Below are 23,228 nucleotides of genomic sequence, written 5' to 3'. Positions count from 1 at the left end.
AGGCGGATGGGCCCTCGTAGGCCACATCGATTTATGTGTTTATTCAACAGAAACTTCTACTTGGCAGAAGTGTAGGGAAAGGATATTTCAGACAGAAGAGACAATGGTTGGGGGAGCAAGGAGTGAACTATGAAAGTCCAGGCTGCATTCAGGTTGTTGCCCAGTGTACATGGAGTTGTATCTACACGGAGAGGTTTGTCACTCATTCATTCACTTTTGCAGTCACTCATTCATTTAATGACCGTTGGTGAAGGCCTACTCTATCACGTGTTGATGATAACAGTGATGGTGGTAGCCTACATTTACTAAGTTTTTAGGTGTCCTAGAGACGATGGTAAAAGCTTTCCCCTTGGGTTTCCCTGGTGGTGCAGTGGTTGAGAGTCTGCCTGCCGATGCTGGGGACATGGGTTCGTGCTCCGGTCCGGGAAGATCCCATGAGCCATGGCCGCTGGGCCTGCGCGTCCGGAGCCTGTGCTCCGCAGCGGGAGAGGCCACAGCAGTGAGAGCCCCGCGTACCGCAAAAAAAAAAAAAGAAGCTTTCCCCTTTTTTTCCTATTAAATCTCCACAGTCACCCTGTATGGTACATAGTGGTGTTATACCACTTTAGCGATGAGAGCACCGAGGCTGAGAGGGCTTAAGAAATGCAGCCAGTGCCTCATTGGTCCATTGGGTAAGGATCTAAACTGAGCACTAGTGGATTTCATACTAAATTTCTTCCCATAATCTGTTGGTGCTTAACCTTTATGCAGATAATGGGACTTCAAAGAGAGGGGAGAGGGAAGAGAATTGATGGCTCTTGAGCACCTCCAATGTGCCAGGCACTACCTGATCAAATTTTATCTTCACAACAACCCTGAAAAGTTGGCATTTATTGCTCCATTTTCCAGAATAGAAAACGGGCTCAGGGAAGTGAAGGGTCTTTCCCAAGGTCACAGTGCAAAGAAGTGGAAGAACTGGCCTTTGAAATGACTTTCAATCCCATGCTCAGTCCTGTGCCTAGCTTTAGAGAAGGGATCCACTCAGGTTAGTGCCTAAATCTCCCGAGGCACCTATGCCACCAACAGTTTCCTCCCATCTCCTCATTACAATCAGAAACTTTCAACTTCCAGCCTCTAAGCGGGCAGCCACCGTCTGCAGAATCCAATCCCCCTTTTCAAGCCTGAGCCCATCCCGTGCTGGACAGCGGCACCTAGTGGCCAACTATGGGACTGCATCCCAGGTTCATAGAATGAATAGTTTAACATTCACTCATTCATTCATTATGTCAGTAGTTAGTGAGCACATACTACGTGCCCAGCCTGGGGGTACCAGAGATGAACCAGACAAGGTCCCTGCCCCAGGGAACCCACAGGCTTAGAGAAGACACATTTATATCAGAACAGTGGGTGGGAGAGGAGACAATGGACCTGCAGTCTCTGGCTGGGACATCTGGGAAGTCTCCCCAGCCGAGGCGATACTTGTGCTGAGTCTTGAATGATAAGTAGGGAACTGCCAGGCAAATGAGTAAATAGTATTTCAGACAGGGGCAACAGCACTTGCAAAGGCTCAGAGTGTCCAGGGAAGGTCGGATTGCCAAATAAAATGTAGGACACCAGGTTATATTTGAATTTTTTAAAATATATTTTTAGTATAAGTATGTCTCAAAGAGTGCACGGGACATACTTATACTAAAAAATTATTCATTGTTGAGCAGAAATTCAGATTTAGCTGAGCATTCTGTTTTGTTTTGTTTTTTCTAAATCTGGCAGTCCTACTAGGGAAAGGGGAAGTAGTTGCATATAGCTGGAGCCTGGAGGACCCTGGGGATGTGGCAGGAGAGACTGGCAAAAGGCAAGTCATGGAGAGTCTGGAATGCCAGGCTAAGGAGTACAGCCTTCGCCCTGTGGCCGTTGGCAAAGGACTTTGCATGCAGGCCCCTGTGCTTGGTACAGGGGAACGAAACACAGCCCCTTCCCTCCGGAGTTTACAATCAAGGGAGTGAGATGAGCATGGGCCTAAGGTGACGGGACATAGCCGAAACCAGACAGCAAGTACTCCAGGGCTCAGAGGAGGGGAGGCACATCTGGTGAGGAAGTCAAGGAGGCTTCCTGGAGGAGTAGGCAGGTGATCTGGCTCAGGAGAAGAGGCTGCCTATCCGCTACTGCCCCCACATCCCAATCTCTTTCTCACCTCCTTGCCTTTGCACCTGCTGCTCCTTCCCAGCAACGCCCTCCCGCTTCTTTGCCTGCGTGACTTCTATTTGTTCTTTAAGATTCCGTTCCAGTTGCCCCCAGTCTCCAGGGAGATTTCCTTGACATCATCTGATATCCCCCAGCCAGGCCAGGTCACATGCCCCTGGGCTCTCTGCGCTTACCCTACCCGTGTAAGCATTTCATACATATTAATTCATTTCATTCTCTGAACGCTTTGAGGTAGCTATTATTATTATTATCCCCATTTTACAGGTGAGGAAAAGGAGGCAGAGAGAAGTTAAGGAACTTGCCCAAGGTCACAAAGGTAGTAAATAATAGAGTCAGGATTTGAACCGAGAAAGTCTGGCTCCAGTTCCCTTTAACCTATACACTATAATAACATTGTAATTACATTATTACAGTGTAGTTGTGTAATTACATAATAGGATTGTAGTTACAATTATTATCTGTAATAACATTGCTCACACTGAATTTAATTGTTTCATGAGAGTTTTCAAGGGCTCTGCGTACCCGGCCACGTACAGGATTAACATGTACAATCAGGTGTGCATTTTTCTACATAAGGGTTCATAGCTTTTCATCGGTTTCTCAAAGGGGTTCATGATCCTCAAAGGGTTAAGACCTCCCCACCATTTGCTTTGCTGAACTGAGCTCTCCAAGGAGGCCAGGGTCTCTGCTTTACCTCCTGTGAGTCCCTAGTGCCCAACCCAGGGCCTAGTGCAAAGAGGGTATTTGGGGAGGGTTTGCTGGGTAGCTGACAGACACCTGAACAAGCATCATGTAGGCCGGTAAACATCTGCATCAACTCAAGCACTTTTCCACTCCCACTGCAGCAGCTGGATCTTTGTCCTGTCCCAGACTCCTCAGGTCACCCTGGGCAGTGATCAGGTCAGAACTGGCATTCTCCTCTCTCAAAGGAGGGAACATCAGGTCCTGGGTATCCAAAGGCATGGGTATTAGAGGCAGCTCCATGCAGGATACTTAGTTTGAGTCCCAAAGCAGCCACCAACTGATGTATGTGACCTTGAGCATCATTTTCCCTTTCTGGGCCTTAATTCCTGCCTCACTCAAATGTGCTGAGGCTGAAAGGGGGTCTGTCCACTTAATCCGTAGAGGCATGAGGCAGGAAGAGGGATGCAGAAGTGAATAAGTTGGGCCCTCTCCCTGCTGTCTCTAAGAACCCACAGTCTAGTCTTCAGGGTCTGCATACAGTGGCCACTGAGCATATGTGTATTAGTCAGCTGTTATTGAGATGATGCTGCAGAACAAACAATTCCAACAATCCAGTGGCTTACAACAACAAGTGGCTATTTTTCTTGCTCATAGGTTTTTGTCTGTGGGTCAACTGAGGTGGTGCTGTTTCAGCCTAGGAGTTAGGTCAAGGTCTTCTTCACAAGTTTCTCCTTCTGGAACCAGCTGTTACCCAGGTTAAGCCTCACCATGGCAGATGGCAGAAGCATAAGAGACCAGGTCAAATCAACAAGCACATGTAAAGCCTCTACTTGCATTACGTCCTTTAGAATATTCCAACAGCCAAACCAAGTCACATGAACAAATTCAGCATCCGTGAGGCAAAGAAATATGCCTGCCTTCTTTTGTGGGAAGTGTTGCAAATCATACGCGAAAGGTTTGGGTATGTGATTCTGTTACAGGAAAGGAGTGAAGAATTTGGAACCACAGATGTTTGTCCAGTAGCCAGACCTGCCCCAAGTGGCAGGAGTGGATGGTGGACTCTGGGCTACAACCTCACTAACTGTTTTCTTTGTTCCTCGGCAGGAGCTGAGTGAGTACAACGCCACAGCCATAAAAAGCCCCACCAACACGGTCACTGTGCAGGGCCTCAAAGCCGGCGCCATCTATGTCTTCCAGGTGCGGGCACGCACCGTGGCGGGCTACGGGCGCTACAGTGGCAAGATGTACTTCCAGACCATGACAGAAGGTAAGCAGGGTGCAGAGGGCAGGAGAAGGGTGTTGACTCTACAAACAGAACAAGGACCACCTCCTACAAAGTGCCTTTGTGCAAATTAGAAAAGGCACCCCCTCTTCTAGATGTCAATTCTCCCTCCCTCCCGGGTGAGAACCTTTGTGCACTGTACAAACCGCACAGCCACATATAGAGGACTGTTTCTGTGGCCCGGAAAAGATATGAGCTCCTCCGTTACCATCATGTCCTTTCCCAGGACCGTTGGGAGCTCAGCCCCAATTTGCAAAGCCACTCTGAGCAAGCCAGTTCCATTCCCTGGGCCAGTTTCTTCTCATCGATGAAATGAAAGTATCATATTCCATCTGAGAGAGCAAACATTTTATCCATACATTGCTCCAGTGACTTGCGGTTGGTTTGAGAAGAATTCTGAAGCCACATCTGAGCTCAGCAGGGAGAAGTGCAGGGATGGATTAGTAATGTCTTCCCTGGGCAAGAGAATGGAAGGTTGTAGCCCGTGTGCTTTGTGTCTCCAAGTTTGGGACCACATGGTCTCTAAGCACCCTTCCTGCTCTAATAATCTTTGAGAAGCAGCACAGTTATAGAATGCAGACTCTAATGCCTGACAGTGCTAATTCAGCTCTAGCTGTGTGGTCCTGAGTAACTCACCTTACCACTCGGAGCCTCAATTTTCTGATCTATAAATGGGGATGATAACAACTAACTCATTATCATTATCATCATCAAACTAGGGTCAGGATGGGGGATAAAGGTACAGGCCGTAGCACAGTGTTGGCACTACATCTCACATACTTAGTGCTCACCAGATAGTAGTTAAGGTCATAGTTGTCATTGCTGTGAGTCTGGGGGCCGTTTCCCCAACCAGCCAAACTCCAGAGCAGAATACTTATGACCAGACTTCAGTATCCCTTCTTAGCATCTGCTTCAACCACTGGGCATGGGCCTCAGCCTTTGCCTGGTTGAACATTTCAGAGGCTCCTGGACCCCTGAATTCTTTTCACAAAGTCTTATCACAAAAGTCCTCCCTTATAGCTCCACCATCTCTTCTAGTATTCACCTCCTCTGGAAAATCCCCCTTCCTCATGGCCAGCGTTTTTCACCTCTCTAGGTCCTCTTGCATGTTGGATGAGGGTCACTGACCTGGGGATTGGGGAACTGTCTCAAGATCTTTCTTTGTTAATTCAACAAATATGTGTTGGTTTTAAGGACCCACAAATGACCTAGTCCCTGACTTCCATAAGTTCCTGTCCGGTCATGGAGGCAATGAGAAGTAGTAATAATAAAATTTTAAACAATGAAGATGTTGATGACATTGAGAGTGCACCGAATGGTTTCCAAGAGCCAGGGCCAATGCTGGGCACATTTTACACATTATCTCACTTAAGCCCATGGCCTTGGATCAAACAGACCTGGGTTCAGATGCTGGCGCTGGCCACTTTCTAACTGTGTGACCTTAAGCAAATCACAATTTTGCTAAGCCTTAGTTTCCTGATCTGTTAAATGGGATAATTATAGGCAGTACATCATAGGACTATTCTGAGAATTACACAAGATGCATAACATACTTAACCATGACAGACACTTAAAACACTTAAGAACAATAGTAGTTAATATTTACTGAGTGCTCACTATGTGCTACAAGTTATGCTAAGTCCTTTACACAAAAATTCCATGAAATGGGAATTATTCTTCTCACTTTACGTATGAGGAAACTGAGCCATAGAGAGGTAAGTCACTTTACCAGAGATCACACAGATAGTAAGTGGCACCATTGGGACTCAAACCCAAGGAGTTCAGCTTCAGAGTCTGTGCTTTTTTTTTTTTTTTTTTTTTTTGCGATACGCCGGCCTCTCACTGTTGTGGCCTCTCCCGTTGCGGAGCACAGGCTCCGGATGCGCAGGCTCAGCGGCCATGGCTCACGGGCCCAGGCGCTCTGTGGCATGTGGGATCTTCCCGGACCGGGGCACGAACCCGTGTCCCCTGTATTGGCAGGCGGACTCTCAACCACTGCGCCACCAGGGAAGCCCGAGTCTGTGCTTTTAACTGCCTCTGTATATGTGTCAGATAATTATTATTATTGATTTTCATATCAAATTGAGATGCAGGCATTATTATGCCCATTTTATAGATGAGAAATTGAGAGCTGGAGCAGTTCACGGACTTGTCCAAGGTTACTTGTGAGGGAGTGACGGCCAGTTCTCCACCCGAGCATGACAGCTGCTCTGCCAGGAGCGGAACAGACCTGGGATCCAAGGAGACCCAGTGTGTTGGGGATACAGGGGGTCATGACCCCCAGAGCCAGGTGAGAACACTGTGCTGTGCTTTCTCCCCAGCCGAGTACCAGACAAGCATCCAGGAGAAGCTGCCCCTCATCATCGGCTCCTCGGCGGCTGGCCTGGTCTTCCTCATCGCTGTGGTTGTGATCGCCATCGTGTGTAACAGGTGGGTGGTGTCCCCCGGCCTGGTCCAGGCCTGGCTGTCCAAGACGGCTGTCCGCCCATTCTGCCATTCCTGAACAGTGTCTGTGAACAGAGGGGACAGGAGGGGCTCGGGTGGCCTGGAGACCCACAAGTGGCCTCCCACTGCCTAAATGGCCACGGTTGGCAGTCCATCCCTTTGAGTCAAGCATTGCCCTGGACAAGTCCGCTATTCGAGGAGGTGGCACATTGAGACACTAATACTCCAGCATGAAGGGACGTCTCAGAACAGTGGGTGGGAAAGACTGCAGGATGCCGGGAGCCAGGGATGGTGGAGAGGGAGTACCAATCACCCTACTTTCTGCTCTAGTAGAGGCCCCTTCATGAATAGGGCCATAAGCAGACTGAGGAACTCGGGTAAGCCCCCCTGGCTGAGGTGGCTGGAAGGAAGGGGAGAGGACACAGACAGGAAGAGGTGCAGGAAAGGGCATCCCAAGTGGCTGGCACAGCACAGGCAAAGGCAGGCGATGGGACCGGTTCCTGGACTTCTGCTGGGCTTAATGCAAAGACTCTCCCTTCTTCCTTAGAGCTCCCCACTTAAGAACAGACTAGGTCATAAGGTCAGATGGACAGAAGTCCCTGAGTTTCTGGGGCCAGGGGCCATGGCCAGAGATGACTTTGCTCTTTGAAAGGGGCTCAGCTGGTGAGGGGACAGGGGAAATCGTGAGCCTGGACTTGAAGGAGGAGAGGTGGCAAGAGCTGAGTGGGACCAGGATGGGTGAGGCTGCTCGGCCAGGGGCCAGCAGGGCGTCCTCTGGCAAGGGGGTGGTTTCAAGGGCCTGCCCACCCTCTCCCTATCACCTACTGTGGCTCCCAGCTCCCCGGGTGCCTCCAGGTGGCTCCAGCCCTTTGCTCTTGTTCCAGAAGACGGGGGTTTGAGCGCGCTGACTCGGAGTACACGGACAAGCTGCAGCACTACACCAGTGGCCACAGTATGTATACCCAGCGGGGCCAGCACCCGGGCCCTCACTGCCAGTGCCCAGCAACCTGTCCAGCCTTCTATCACTGCCTCCACCCTTGCTGCGGTCAGACCGATGCCCAGCGGTTCCCCGAACGAACGTGCACATGCCACTCCCTCTGCCTGAAGCACTCCCCCTTCTCTTTACCTGGGTCCCTCCCTCTCCCTCAGGCCTCATCAGATACAGACCCCTCTGACAAGCCTTCCCTGACCCCACCCTGGATTTAGGGCCCTCGTCTGTGCTTACACCGTGCCCCCCTACCTGGCTGCGCGGTGACGGCCGCTTCCTTTCTCCCCGCCATTACGCTGGGGGCACGTGGGGACCTGAAATTGTCTGACACTCACCACTGCTTCCCCAGCGCCAGCTGGCGGCCCCGCACACAGCAGGCACTGGGTACAGCCTTGCAGAATAAACACAGGAGTTGAGTGAGATGGTGAGAAGCCCAGGCTCTGGCCTGGGAGGGGAGAGAAGGGAGGCAGGAGGCCCCCTGCTGTGCCTGCTCAGTGCCTCCATTTCCTGCTCCCTCCCACCCCACCTTCAGCCAGGTCTGGGGGCACGTGAGCCACACACTCCCAGAGCAGATGCCCCTCCTGGGGAGCGGATCAGAGAGAAGAGCAGAGCAGAGATTCCTCTCCGTCTGACCCTGGCAGAACCAACAACCTGTGCAGGGAGGGGACATGTGGATCCTCGCTTCGGTTCTCTCAGCAAACAGGAATTCCAAATGGGCTCAGTGGGGTGCCGCAGGGCTCCTCAGTTGGCCGCCAAGTAAGGGGGTCATCAGCACATCGCTTCGTTTGTCACATATTTGTTGTGGCCCGTGATGTATGTCAGGCCCTGCTCTAGGTGCTGGGGACACACTAGTAAACAAACCAAATATCCCTGCCCTGGTGGAACTTATATCCTAGTGGGAGGCACAGGGGATTTTTTAAAACACATGCAATAAACGAGTAAAGCGTATGGTATATCAGAAGATAAAAAGTGCCATGGGAAAAAAAGCAAAGTAGAACAGGGTGATTGGGAGCTGCAGGGGTCAGCGCTTCATTTTTAAATAGGGGAGAAGGGGTGGGCCTCAGCGAGAGGGCTTCCCCTGAACAAAGGTGCAGAGGAGCTGGGGGAGCGAACTGTGTAGAACCTGAGGGAAGAGCATCCCAGGCAGAGGGAATAGCCAGTGCAAAGGCCCTGAGGCTGGAACATGTCTGGCAGGTTCAGAAACAGCCGGGAAGCTAGTGTGACTGGAGCAGAGTGAGGGGGCAGGAGCAGGAGGTATGAGGGGCCATGACATGTAGATTCTTATCAACCGTTGAAGGACCTTGGTTTTCATTCTGAGTGAAATGAGAAGCCTCTGGAAGGGTCTGAGCAAAAGACTGATGTGCTCTGAGTTACAGTTTTCACAGGATTTCTCTGGCTGCCATGTGGAGAAAGGACTGAAGGGGCTGGGCTGTGCCAGGCAAGGACAGAACAGGGGCCGTGAGGTGGCTGCTGGGATAATCCAGGGAAGATATGATGGTGGCTGGACCAGGGTGGCAACGGGGGAGGTGGTGGGAAGGGGGTGGATTCTGACACACTTTGAAAGCAGAGCCACCAGATTTGCTGCAGGATTGGATACAGGGTATGCAAGAAAGAGCAAAGCCAAGGAGTTCTAGATATTAAGCCTCTGGGTAAGACTTAACTTGAAGTAAAAGTTCCTGGGCTTAAAAATCATTTTAGACATAAATGTAAAAATAATTAAACCATTAACATTTCCAGAAGACAATTTAGGTAACTATTTAACTGATATGTGGATGGAGAAGCACCTTCTAAGCACAAAAGCAATGGAAGGACCATAAGACAAAGGTGGACAAATTTAACTACACAGAAATAAAAAGCCACCTGTGTGTTAAAAATAAAATTCAAGGGCTTCCCTGGTGGCGCAGTGGTTGGGAGTCCGCCTGCCGATGCAGGGGACACGGGTTCGTGCCCCGGTACGGGAAGATTCCACATGCCGCGGAGCGGCTGGGCCCTTGAGCCATGGCCGCTGAGCCTGCGCGTCCGGAGCCTGTGCTCCGCAACGGGAGAGGCCACAACAGTGAGAGGCCCGCATACCGCCAAAAAAAAATAATAATAATAAAATAAAATAAAATTCATAAATTCCATCACCCCATCCTACTCCCCAAGTAATAAAATCATGATCGTAGATGTAGCTTAAACGTATTGTGTTCTTTGTGCCAAGAACTCTTTTAATGCTTAACGTGTGTGTATTCATTTAATCCTGATAATTTCCCACTTTGAGTATGAGGAAACCAGGACACAGAGAGGTCCCACAGCTGTGCAAGGCAAAAACCAGGGTACAAACCCAGGGTGTCTGGCTCCAGAGCACACACACTTAGCCACGCTGTGCTACCTACACCCTTCTGAGCTAGAATAAGACAGGCTCACATGCTCCGTCACCTGGAACCATTTGGGAGCATCACTATTTAGAGGGTGAGTCAGTAACAAGGAAACAGGTGACAGCAGGGATTTGTTTTCAAAATAGACCCCAGAATAGAACGTGTTGTTCACAGATCAACACATTCTCAAGCTCAAGCTCCTACGCCCTGCATCTGAGCAGGATTTTGTTTTTTGTTTTTTTTCTCAAAGCCCTGCCAGCCCTGTGATCGCATATCCACCAGCCACCCTCTGTGGCTGGGACAGAGGAGGAAGCTGAGGCCCGGGTATGTGTGTGATGGCTCCAAGTCACCCTCACGGGCTCATGTTTTCCATCGTTCAGCAGGTGCTGAATGAGTACCGAGGGCTATGGTGCCTGGATGTGGAGCCAGGGGGACTCACCTGGTTTCTCAGCCATACTCTGCTACTGGCCAGCTAGGTGACCTTGGGGAAGCCATCAAACCTCTCTGAGCCTTGGCATCTTTATATGCGAAGCAGTAGGAATGATACTTTCACAGAGTTATGAGGATTAAATGGATATTAAAGCGCTTTGTAATAATAATATTTAACAATAGCCAACTCTTCATGATAACAGTTAACAATTATTCAGTGCTTTCTATTTGCCAAATACTGTACAAAGCCCTTTAAAAAGATTCTCATTTAATCTTTGCAGCCCCCTTACAAGGTAGGGGATTTGTTTATTTATTATCTCCATTTTGTAGATGAAAGAAGTGAGGCACAGAGAGGTTAAGTAACTTGCCAAAGTTCACACAGCCAGGTCAATACAGTGGTTGATCTTGAATTCAAACCCATAAAGCAGCTTATTTGTGACCATTATTACTGGCAGATCCAGAATTCAAATCCAGGTCTCTGGATGCCTGGATCCTCCTTCCCTCATCCTGAATTTCCCATGTGGGTTCAGGATGGCAGTTGGTGACCCTGACAGTCGTAAATCATCCAAGAGTCCAATATTTTCTGAAGACTCTTGCCTGCAGGGGTCCTCATTCAACTTCAGTTCAACAGATGCCCCTCCCGGGAGCCAGGCCTTGTGCAAGGCTCTGGCCACAAGGAGCTCACATTCTATCCCAAGACACAGGCTGGGGAAGCACCCAGAATAAACTGGTAGCCTGGCAGTTGTAAGTGTAGATTTTGCAGCCTGGATTCAAACAACACTTCTGTCATTTATTAGCTGTGTCCATGTCCCCTTGGACAGGTCATTTAACATTTCTTATACCACAGTTTCTTCATCAAAAATGGGAAGGATAATATTATGTTGGACCAAATGAAATTGCCATTTCTGCAGGTCAGAAGCAGTCAAATATTGACAGTTCCATAGAGCTCAGCTTAATAATACTATTTACCTGGGAAGATTGTTAGGGAGGATTAATTGGGTTGATGCCTATAAAGTACCTAGAAAAGGGTCTCGTGTGTGGTAAATCCATGCTAAACTGTGAGCCAATAGTGTTATTAATTTTGGTGAGGCGAAACCAAAGGGTCACCAAAGCAGGGATGGCTGTGCTCAGAGCCGTGCATTCAAAAGCGTTTATTAAGCACCTACTTTATACCACCTTCACATATACTCCAGAGGAAACATTCTAGAGCAAGAGCTCACAACTTGGGGTTCACAGACTCCTAGAGCTTCCAGGGCATGTGAACATTCCAGAATTATATGCTGACTGTGGGCATGTGCACATACACGTGAATACTTTGCCAACAAGCAGATTCATAGCTTTCATCAGGCACTCATGACCCCAAACAGGTGGAGAGAGAAAACCAGCATTACCAATGAGTAATGCTGTTATTCTTCCAGCACCCTCTATGTGCCAGGCCCTGGGATTTAGCGAGAACGAGATAGACGTGGCTTCTGTCCCTCTGGGGGAGGGAGGGTAAAGCAAGCACTCGCGCAGGCAGGAGAGTGTTCCAGAAAGGGGTGGCAGGAGGCTGTGGGCCTGTGAATCTGGGAGCCCTGATACAAGGTAGAAAAGCCATACAGACATCCGGGGGAGTGGGTGTGGAGACAGGGCAGCAGGAGCCTGAGGAGAAGGCATTGGCCTCCACTGAAGGGATCCAGGCAGGCTTCACAAGGGAGGTGGCATTTGATCTGGACACAAAGGAGGAAGAGGGTGTTCCAGGTTGAGAGAACCACATGAGCAAAAGCATGGAGGCAAGCAATTATGAGGTGTGTCTGGGACCTCTGGGCAAATAATTCCTTGTGCTGGCATATAGAGGAACAAGGGAGCTGTAAGTGGAGCCCCTCACGGAGCACTTGGAATGCCAGGTGAAGGCATGCACCTCTGTCCTGTAAGGGATAGAGAGCCCTCCTGACTAGCACTCCTGACCAAGGCTTGGGACGGCATCTGATTGGTTGGCAGCGCCCAACTAGGCTTTGAGCTCCTGCCGTGCTTCTCCTTAGCTCCCTGAGCTGACCCATTCCTGTCCTTCCTCCCCAGCTGGCCCGGCAGGAAGGGCTTCTCCCAGTTCTATTGGGAGGGAGACTGAAAGTCAGTCGCCAAGAACCACAGGCCAGACACCGAGTCTGGGCAAAAAAGAGAGCATCTCCGGGGAGCTGATGCACCCTCTCTGAGGAGGGCTGACTTGGGGAAGGAGTCACAGCTGAGTACTCCAGGAGGAGGACGCATGGACCAGATCTGGGTGGATTTCCTCCAGAGGCAGTGAGCATGGTGATTAAGAGCCCCGGCCCTCAGCTCAATTCTGACAGACCTGGGTTCAAATCCTGGCTGTGCCATTTGCTAGCTGTGTGGCCTCGGGCAGATTACTTGGCCTCTCTGAGCTGCAGTTTTCTCACATGTGAAATGAGAATAATGATCCCTTCCTCCAAGAGTTGATGGGTGCAGAAGATGAGATTATGCATGTAAAGAGCCTGGCACAGTGTCGGGCACAGACAAACAGCTAAGAAAGTGGAAGCTGGTATTATTCTTCTTCTATCTCTATCATCTGGATTCTGTCGTCTGACATTCAGTGTCTGTTATGTGCAGAGCGTTATGCAGTATGCCAGGGAGAAAGGAATGAGAAAAAAACATGCACCCATCCCCCTCTTCCCAGGCTCCCACAGCCTAAGATGGTGGTTCTTAACTTCTTTAGGGTCTCAGACTCCTCTGAGTTTGCTAAAAGTTTTGGATCCTATGGCCAGAGAAACACAAATATGCATATGTGTGTATATAAAATCATAAGACAGAAAAATCCAGAAAAAAAATCTATACTCAGGGATAGATTTTTGGAGAACTTTTACTTTCAACAATATATATTTACGTAAATTTTAAACTATTTATAAGGAGCATAAATTACTTTTCTAATTCAAAGAGACAATAATAATAAATGCATTCCATTTCAGCAGCTCCACCAAACCCATCCTGGGACTGCCAAGTGGTTCACAGACCCAAATTAAGAAAACCCTGACCTAAAGGGCTAGACAGACACCCACACAAATAATCCAAAATGAGAATAATGTATTAGAGCAGCGGTTGGCAAGCTTTTCTGTAAAGGGTCAGACAGTAAATATTTTAGGCTCTGCAGGCCTTATGGTCTCTGTTGTAACGGCTCAACTCAGCCACTGTAGCGTGAAAGCAGCCACAGGCAAAGGAATGTGTGTGGCTGTGTTCCAATAAAACTTTATTTATGATACTTTATTACAAAATGGGCATTGGGCCATTTTGCCAACCCCTGTGTTAGCGGTTCCAGCTCTTGGAATATTGGAATGTCTGAATTAGAGGCTGAGAGTGGTCAACTAACATGTCCAAGATCACGCAACTGAGCAGGGCTGTGGCCTCACTCACCAACCAGCCAAGCCTTGCTACGGCCCAGGACTTCACCTCCCAACTCCCAGAGCTGCTGCCTCCAAAGTCACAACTCCTGAAGCCGTGGGAGAATGTGGGCAGGGAGCTGGGGAGCCAGAGGGAGGCCCAGGCTGGGTGAGGGCCAGATGGTCTGGGAAGTGGAAGACTAGTTATCTGGGAGGGGGAATGAGGGGTAGATCATCTTTCCCTTCCTTCAAAGCATTTTGCTGACTCAGTGCTGGGGTCAGAATTGGGTCTTTAACATCCAAGTTACAGTCTTCCCTTCTGCATCAAAAAGTAAAAATCCACATCGGATCAGGAATCAACTTCATATGCCCCATGGCCAGCCTCACACTGATCACCAGGGAATTTGAGATCCAGAAAGGTTTAAGACTTGGCTAGCGGGGTACCTGGGAAGTGGGCCCAGGAGCCATGGGTACTCAGACCCTTGTGAGGCAGCCATTCCAGTGCCTGGGAGGGCTAAGGCAGCCGGGAAGTCTCCTGAGGGGAGAGGAGGCTTGAATGAGGCCTTGAAAGGCAGGGAGATCTCCTTAGCAGAAGCCCAAGAACATGGTCTGTTGCCTGCTCTTTCTATATTTTTGTTCCAATTCTCTCTCTTCCTTCTTGACTTCCTCTTCCTTTACTTTGCACCCCCTGATTGTCTATCACAAGAGTGATAGGCCTATCTATCCTTCCATGCCCACACTCATAACAGACATTGTTAATCAATCTTGACAGTCTTTTAGCTGCTCCAGGAAGCCATTATTAATCAATTAGAGTTGGAACAAAAACTAGAACCTATTTGCTATCCCTGCTGACCTCTCTGTTCCCCTCACCCTTCTACTCAGCTCAGTGCCCATCTGCTCACTGAGGCCCAGAGAGGTCAAGTGAAAGGCAGGGGCTTGCCCCATTCATACAGGGGCCACATGGGAGTGTACTTCCCTCCACCGAGGGACTGGCTCTCACTTTTCTATCTGTCCACATCTTGTGTCTGCGCACATGACTGAGCCTGGTCTTCTGTCCCAGTGACCCCAGGCATGAAGATCTACATCGACCCTTTCACCTACGAGGACCCCAATGAGGCAGTGCGGGAGTTTGCCAAGGAAATTGACATCTCCTGTGTCAAAATTGAGCAGGTGATCGGAGCAGGTAGGTGACTGGTACCCTCTCAGGTACCATGGCCTCAGCCACGGGTCAGGGGACCACCCCAGTGTGTACTCCAGGGATAGAGGGCAGGATGTGGGGCAGGAGCCTCAGAGGACCCTCCAAGGCCTGAAGGCTCAGAATACCCAAGGTGGAAGGGCCCTCAAAGTTCGCCCAGTAAAACTACTTCATCACCAGATGAGGAAACAGGACTGGGAAGGAACTTGCACATCACATCAGAGATTGAGCTAAGTCTGGAACCCAGGTCTCTGGACTTAGTCTAGTGCTTTGTCCTTCCCACCATTCATCCCAGGTCCCTCGCTCCATCTCCCCAGGTTCCCCTACATCCTTACCCCACACCCAGCCAAATATCACAGGACGGCCATGAAAGGTTTCCTCTTACTCCCAAAGGTGGCTGAGACTCTTCTGGGCCCTTGCATTCTATAAAGGGGTTGTGTGTCTGGGAGGATGAGCTGACCACTGAGGAGGAAAAGCTCCTGCAGGTCCCAGGAGCAGAGGTTACAGGGAACAGGGAGGGAGGGGGCACTTCCACCTGGTAAGTGACATCCTGCCTCTTTTGGTGTGTCTGTCCCAGGGGAGTTTGGTGAGGTATGCAGCGGCCACCTGAAGCTTCCAGGCAAGAGAGAGATCTTTGTAGCCATCAAGACGCTCAAGTCGGGCTATACTGAGAAGCAGCGCCGGGACTTCCTGAGCGAGGCCTCCATCATGGGCCAGTTCGACCACCCCAACGTCATCCACCTGGAGGGTGTTGTCACCAAGAGCACACCTGTGATGATCATCACCGAGTTTATGGAGAATGGCTCCCTGGACTCCTTCCTCCGGGTAAGGGAAGCCAAGAATGGTGGGGCAGGAAGAGGAGTGGTAGACATAGCTTTATACTGTCAGAGGCTGAAAGGGTCTTGGCAAGATCTAGGGCAAGAATGGCTTGCTTGCTGCCACCTTCCATTCCTTTACCCATGCCAGGCATTGCTAATAAATCTCAGACTCTGTCCCACTAAACCCAGAAGCAATCTCAGAGTCCATCTCAATCCAGGAATTCCTCAATCCGGGAAACCACAGCGAGTTGATCAGAGTTGGCATACAACCTGAAATCTGTTCCCTCCAAGCTCTTAGCCAGCCTTCTCACTATGCACAAGAGAAAACTGAGGCTCTAAGAGAAGTAGAGTTTGCCCAGTGTCACCCAGAGGGTCGAGATGAGAGCCAGGACTGGAGCAAGGTTTCTTGACCCTGAGACCAGAGTTTTTACCAGATTTGGATTTTCCCAAAGCTGTACAGGGAGAGAGTTCAGAGCAGAAGGCCAACAGAGGAAAGTTTCTAGGCCCCCCAAGAGATCACAGTCAACCAGCTAGACAAAGAGCACTGACTAGGAATCAGAAGTATGCCATCAGACTAGGTGCTATTTAATAAATATTTATTAAGCACCTAGTACGTGCTAGGCACCTTCCATGCACCTTCTTGTTGAACTCTTGACAGCCCTAGAAGGTGGGTGTTAGTTATCCCCATTTAACACGCAGATGAGGAAACTGAGACTCAGAGAAGTTAGGTCACATGTCCAAGGTTGCACAGCCAGCAAGGGGCAGAGCCAGAGTCAAACCAGCTCCAGAGTCCATGTTCTCTCCACCACCCTGAAACTGGCTTCTCTGAGGTCTCTGAGCATCTGAGTCCTTCCCACCGAGAGCCCAGGCCAGGGCAGCAGGGTCCTGCTCCGGTTTCCCATTCTGAGAATGCTCCAGAGATCTGACTCATGCCCTTCCATTTACTCTGTGTTTCCTCCACTTCTCCCGAAGCAAAATGATGGGCAGTTCACAGTCATCCAGCTGGTGGGCATGCTGCGGGGCATCGCGGCCGGCATGAAGTACCTGGCAGACATGAACTACGTCCACCGCGACCTGGCTGCCCGCAACATCCTCGTCAACAGCAACCTGGTCTGCAAGGTGTCTGACTTTGGGCTCTCACGCTTTCTGGAGGACGATACCTCAGACCCCACCTACACCAGCGCCCTGGTAAGATGCAGGCAGGGAACAGTGGAGTCACAGGGCCAGGGAGGAGGACGAATATCCGTCTCTCCCCGCAATACGTTTTCACCAACACTTGCTCATGCCGAGCGCTGTGCTGGGCCCTGGAGACGTAGAGACATAAACCATGTTTTCTGCCCTCTTGGAGCTCACAGACTGGTGGACACAGATATGCAGAGCACCAGAGAGTGACGGGGCTGTGAGTTAGACACCAGCCTTGGGAGGCAGAGGAAGGCTTGCCAAGAAGGAGTGATAGTTGAGCTGAAAGCCAGGGGCCAGTAAAAGTTTGTCAGATGCCGTATTCTCATGGGGAGCTGTGACTGAAACACAGGCTGTCGGGGAGATCGGTGGGCACCCATGCCGGAGAAGTCGGCAGGGCCAGATCGCGGAGACTCTTGACTGCCCCAGCTCAGGACTCTCTCCCGAAAGCTGTTGGGGTTGTTGAAGGGTTTTAAACAGAAAGGAATAAGACACAATCCCTAGCCTCAGAGGTGGTTCGGATGGGACTTAGGGAAAGATTTGCAGAGGGACCTCAAGGACAAGAAGGAGGTTACCAGATGGCAGAGTGGGAAAAGGCACTCCATGCGGAGGGGAAGGCATGTGCAAACGCCTGGAGGCCCAGAGCAGCGAGGTGGGTCTGGGGACAGTAAGATACTTCGTGTGGTTGTGCAGCACAGGGCACAGGCTGGGGAGCTTTGCGAGCGGAGGGCATGAGGGTAAGCCTCCCACCCGTTAACCCTCCTCATTCTGTTCCCCAGGGTGGGAAGATCCCCATCCGCTGGACGGCCCCAGAAGCCATCCAGTACCGGAAGTTCACCTCGGCCAGTGACGTCTGGAGCTATGGTATCGTCATGTGGGAGGTGATGTCCTATGGGGAGCGACCCTACTGGGACATGACCAACCAGGACGTAAGTCTCCAAGGGGATGGGCAGAGCCTCTCTGGCCAGCCAGACAGGAGGGGAAGATCCAGAACTTCTGGCCTTTTGCGTGTCTCTCAGCGGGGTGGGAACAAGGTCTCTGAGATCCCAGCCCGATGTTGGTTGATTCAAACGTCTGCACGGGACCCTGGACTCTCCAGGGGACTCAGGAGTAGGAAAGGCCTACCCGTCCACAAACCAGCAAATCTTCAGAATGCTGTCACCTGTGGCCAACCCTGAATGAGACCATATCTGCCCCTCAGGTGTTTACCACCCGTATGGGAGACAAGACAGTTGTTCTGGGAACCAGATGTAGCTATCAGGTGCTACGTGTGATCAGGTACTAAAGTGGAGGAGGCAGGTGTCCAGCCCTGTAGGTGTTGGAGCAAGGGCAGTGTGGGCAAGATGAGCCAGGAAGTCTTCACAGACAGGTGGGACTCACACAGTAGTGGGACTTGGAGACGCGAGCACTTCCAGTGGAAGGAACAGCCTGTGCAAAGGCCCAGAAGTGGGATGATGAGGGGTCATGTCGGGGAGCATGGAGAGGAAAGTTGATCCGAAAGGTCGATGAGGTTCAATGATGGGGTGTTTGAAAATCGATCCGAGGAACTCTGATCTGCAGCAACGCCAGAACAGGGAATGCTTGAGCAGGGAAGGTACCCACAGTCAAGCTGGGGAAGATGAATTTGGCCCTGGGGGCAGGAGAGTTTGGAGAGGTGTTTGGGCTCTTTTCCCTGACAGAAGAGCCAGGTGGGGTTGCCCACAGGAGGGTCAGCCCAGTGGACCCTGAGGCAGAGGGTATCTCAGGGTGCTGGGTGGGTGAGTGAGGGGAGCAGAACACCCAGCTGCCAGGCCAGACCGAGGCCACAGATGGTGGGAACCCAGGTGAGGCACATACTGGGGCTGCCTCCAGGAAGTGGAGGTAGTTGCCATGGCAACCAAGCAAGTCTGTCGTGCCATGTACTGGGGGCAAGACAGGCCAGGCCAGAGGGCAGATGCTCTTACCTCACCCAGCCAGCCCCACCCGGCCCCTGTGTTGTCCCCAGGTAATCAATGCCATAGAGCAGGACTATCGGCTGCCACCGCCCATGGACTGCCCAAGCGCGCTGCACCAGCTCATGCTGGACTGCTGGCAGAAGGACCGCAACCACCGGCCCAAGTTCGGCCAGATCGTCAACACGCTGGACAAGATGATCCGCAACCCTAACAGCCTCAAAGCCATGGCGCCCCTCTCTTCCGGGTACCGCCCCACCTGTCCCGCCCCTTTTCCCAGTTCTGCCCTGGCCCCACCCCCTCTGGTAAAGCTGAATTGGGATGGGGAAGGACAGCGCTAGTGTTTGTTGGAAAGATGACTACCCTGGGGTGCAGAGTGCAGGACACAGACTATCCTGAGAAGGAGAAGGAAGCCCAGTCTGGTAGAGGAAGCATCTTTTAAAGCGTGGTCGGAGAGGACAGCTTTTAAGAGAAATCGTCAGAATCTTGGTGAATAGATTTACTCCTCACTCAGTTTCCTCCTCCACACTTAAACCTGGACCCTCTGACTCGCATTTGCAACCTCCTCGACATGGCCAGGCTCACACACACACATGCATGTGCACATACAAATATAGTCCCGTACGTGTACGTGAACGTACAGCTGGGCACAAACGCTCATGCTTGTGCTCACACACAGTCTCACACACATGGAGACACCCATTCTCACACAGGTAGGCTCTCACACCTACACACATCCACAGGTCCCTGAGCACACACGTTCAGAAGTACATACTCACCACACAAACACGTGCACGCACGCCCCACACTCGGGTTGCCATCCTTATATCAGAGAGACTGGCTCAGGAGGTGCGCTAGCTCCAGTGATCCCGGAGCTTTCCTTCTCCCACTGGTCCCCGGGTGCCCTCCATCAGGTCTGCAGCCACAACTGCCTTGCCCAGGCAGCTTCAACAGGCCAGCCCTGGCCCTGCACACTCTTACACTTCAGGACTCTTGATCACACAAGGTTTCTGAGGGGCATCCGGCTAGATATCCTCGGGGTCCAGGGCTGGCTGTGGCCAGAGACTCTCTGGGCCCAAGTCCTTCACCTGCCAAGTTCTTAGGGCCAAGAGATTTTCGTGTTTGCCTCTGCCCATCCCTCCTCACCATGACCCTGCATCAGCCATTCCTGATTCTTCGGGTAAAAATCACTCTGAGCTTTTAGCCTGAGGGTCACTTCACACCTCGCCTGCCAGGAAGTCATTCCCACTAGCCCCACCAGCTCTGTCTGGACTTTGGAGAGGCAGTCCACAAGATCAGCTTCCTGTAGCACAACCATGGTAGAGAAGGACAGAATGGCATCAGGGGAGGAAACAGCAAATTATCAGCACAGTTAGTCCAGCTGAAATCCCTCCTCCTCAAAAGAAGCAGCATGGAGAAGCATGTCCCGCCTCACCACTGTGGTCCAGCCTCTCCCCAGTCCCTGTAGAGGCTTCCCTAGACTTTCCAGGTAACCCCAGCTTTGAGTCCTGCACACACTCACTCTCGCCTTCTCACACAGAAATGCTCACATACACACTCACCTGCGTTCACACACGTGGATGCACATAGCCTGCAAGTGTAGTGCTTACCTTCACCCCCAGGTCAGCATGTGCCCTGACCGTCCCCATTGCCCACCCCACCCCCAGAATCAACCTGCCGCTGCTGGACCGCACGATCCCCGACTACACCAGCTTTAACACAGTGGACGAGTGGCTGGAGGCCATCAAGATGGGGCAGTACAAGGAGAGCTTCGCCAATGCCGGCTTCACCTCCTTCGATGTCGTGTCGCAGATGATGATGGAGTAAGTGCCCAGCCGCTTCCACCCACTGCCATTAGTCCCCCTCCCCACCCATCCTGCTACACGGGGGGGGGGGGGGGGGGCCTCTGGAAAGTGAGGAATAGACAGTGTCCCAGCAGGGATATGGGGGACCAAGGGGCAAGACGGCCAACACGGACTCACATTCATATCAACACCCAGGTCTCCTGCCACCCACTGTCTGCGACCTTGGGCAAATCACAGAACCCTTCTTAGCCCCAGTTTTCTCTTCTGTAAACTGGGGAGTGGTAGGAAGATGAAAGGAGATATAAAGTGAATGACTGGGTACTTAGTAAATGCAGGTTCCCTTCTCCTCCCCCGAAGCAGAGGAGACACGTGCACCTAGGCACCCTGATTCCTAATCACGGGCTCCTCCCATCTCAACATTCACTCACTCCAGCTCCAGACGCCAACCCATTCCCCCAGGTCCTTCACCCCCTCCCTTGCCCTCTCCAGCAGAAAACCCCTGGAAAAGCCCAGGCAGCTCTACCTGGAAAGAGTCCCTCCACCCCCACATTTCCCTAACACATGTGCTTCTCTCCCAAAGGGACATTCTCCGGGTTGGGGTCACCCTGGCTGGTCACCAGAAAAAAATCCTGAACAGTATCCAGGTGATGCGGGCACAGATGAACCAGATCCAGTCTGTGGAGGTTTGACGTTCACCTGCCTCGGCTCACCTCTTCCTCCAGGCCCCGCCCCCTCCGCCCCACATGCTGGCCCCCGGTTCTTCGTCCACCGCAGGGTCAGCCACCTGCCAGGAGGCCATGGGCAACGGGAAGAACCAAGCAGCGCTCCAGCCATGAGACGTCACCAAGAACAACACATGCAACTTCAGATGATGGAAAAAAGGGAATGGGGACAAAAGAAAATAGATCCCGGGAGGGGGCGGGAAACACAAGGAATAGTTTTTAAAGAGGATTCTCATAAGGAAAGCGATCATTGTTCTTGGAGGAGAAAAAGGGCTTGGGAGATTCACGCAGTTTGTCCAATCGGAGATCAAAAGCAGTTTCTCTCCAACTCCCTCTGGGAAGGTGACCTGGCCGGAGCCAAGAAACACTTTCAGGAACACAAATGTGAAGGGGAGAGACAGGGGCCACACTTCTCTCCCGTGCCCGGGGCTGCTCTTCCAGGTCTCACTCAACAGCCATGCGTCAGGCGGATGAGCAGGCGATGGGCAACCAACCCCGGAGCCGCTCTTGGAAAATCCAGTCCCGCTGCCTCTGGGCAAACAGAAGAATTTTTCTGTCTCTGGAGAATATTCTAGAAACTCCAATGAAAGAGACTTGTCTCTCCTCCTTGTTTCAGCTCCCGGGGCTGAAAAGGGACTTTTGTCCTCCTGGGTCAGGGAGAACGTGGGGACGCCAGAAAGGTCAGCCTTCCTGAGGTTGACCATCCCCCTCCCCCCGGTCTGCAGCTCACGTCCACGTCATGCGCACGGCTCGGCGGCCATGGCCCAGCTGGGCACCCGCTCCTGCCGGTCCACACCTGGAGGACTGATGCTGCAATGACTGCCATCAGCTACGACTGCCACTGAGAAGGATTGCTCCTACATCTGGGTTTGTTTACAGCAATTTGTGGACTCGGGGGTATTTTGGTCAGGGGTGGATTTGGTTTGGGGGGTTGGGGTTTGTTGGTTGGTTTTTTTTTTATGACAATGAAGTGACACTTTGACATTTCCTACCTTTTGAGGACTTGATCCTTCTCCAGGAAGAAGGTGCTTTCTGCTTCCTGACTTAGGCAATACACCAAGGGCGAGATTTTATATGCACATTTCTGGATTTTTTATATGGTTTTCATTGACACCCTTCCCTCCTCCCCCCTGCATAGAGTTCCCACCTGCTGCCAGGCCTCACCAAAGCCGACTGCCACAGGGCCATCTGGGCCATTCAGAGACTGAGTGAGATTTGGGTGGAGGGTGGGGGCCAAGGTGGAGGAGCATCCCACCCCAGGACTGTTTCTGAAAGCAACAGATTGAGGAGGAGGCTGCAGGGTCAGAAGCCTCTGCCCACATCTCCATCTCCTTCTGTCCCAGTCTATCCAGTACTTCCCAGGCAAACAGGCCCCTTCGAGGTTCCTGAGTGCCCTCGGGTGGCCAGAACCCAGTTTTGTCTCTGGGAGCCTAAACCAGGCCAGGACCCAGGTCATTCACTGTGATATCCCAGCCCTCCAGAGCATCACCGTCAGACCACGTGCAGGCGTGCTCCTCTCCTCCCCTTGCAAGAAAGCATGTGATTTCTCTCCCACCTCCTTCCCTCCACCAGACCTTTGCCCAGGTCTGAAAGTCTTGGCCGTGGGAAAATAATCAGCCAAGTGGTCTGGCCACAGGCTCTCTCCTATGAGTAAATGCAGCTACCTGAGCAGAACAGTCGGTTAGTGAACTGAATGGAAATAAACACTTTAGTTAGAAAATGACCCCTGTTCTCTGTCAGTTCCCACAGAGACCCTGGCACCTTTGGGACATGTCAAGTGACCCATGATGCTCTTCTAAGGGACTTTTCCTACCTCAGCGTTCCCGAAGGCCCAGGGCTGAGAA

General features: G+C 51.5%; 1 protein-coding gene across 3 annotated transcripts in view; it reads left to right on the top strand.

Moving 5' to 3' along the window:
- EPHB2 (EPH receptor B2) overlaps window positions 1-21,496 on the top strand; it is a 184,457-nt gene extending 162,961 nt beyond the window's left edge. The window contains exons 7-16 of one of the 3 annotated variants that reach the window (XM_060309824.2): window positions 3,970-4,132; window positions 6,469-6,577; window positions 7,477-7,544; window positions 14,795-14,917; window positions 15,507-15,754; window positions 16,720-16,935; window positions 17,706-17,855; window positions 18,911-19,104; window positions 20,525-20,680; window positions 21,243-21,496. In XM_060309824.2, the coding sequence (XP_060165807.1) occupies window positions 3,970-4,132; window positions 6,469-6,577; window positions 7,477-7,544; window positions 14,795-14,917; window positions 15,507-15,754; window positions 16,720-16,935; window positions 17,706-17,855; window positions 18,911-19,104; window positions 20,525-20,680; window positions 21,243-21,351 (1,536 nt within the window). In that variant the 3' untranslated portion in view covers window positions 21,352-21,496. The remainder of the gene's footprint in view (window positions 1-3,969; window positions 4,133-6,468; window positions 6,578-7,476; window positions 7,545-14,794; window positions 14,918-15,506; window positions 15,755-16,719; window positions 16,936-17,705; window positions 17,856-18,910; window positions 19,105-20,524; window positions 20,681-21,242) is intronic. The other 2 variants (XM_030875434.3, XM_060309817.2) reach the window with 2 other exon arrangements.
- The last annotated feature ends 1,732 nt before the right edge of the window (window positions 21,497-23,228 follow it).

The sequence above is a fragment of the Globicephala melas genome, chromosome 1 (assembly GCF_963455315.2).
Source record: "Globicephala melas chromosome 1, mGloMel1.2, whole genome shotgun sequence".
In the NCBI taxonomy this organism is placed as follows: Eukaryota; Metazoa; Chordata; class Mammalia; order Artiodactyla; family Delphinidae; genus Globicephala; species Globicephala melas.
Note: the sequence above shows the minus strand (reverse complement) of the source record. Positions and strands in the feature narration are given on the sequence as shown.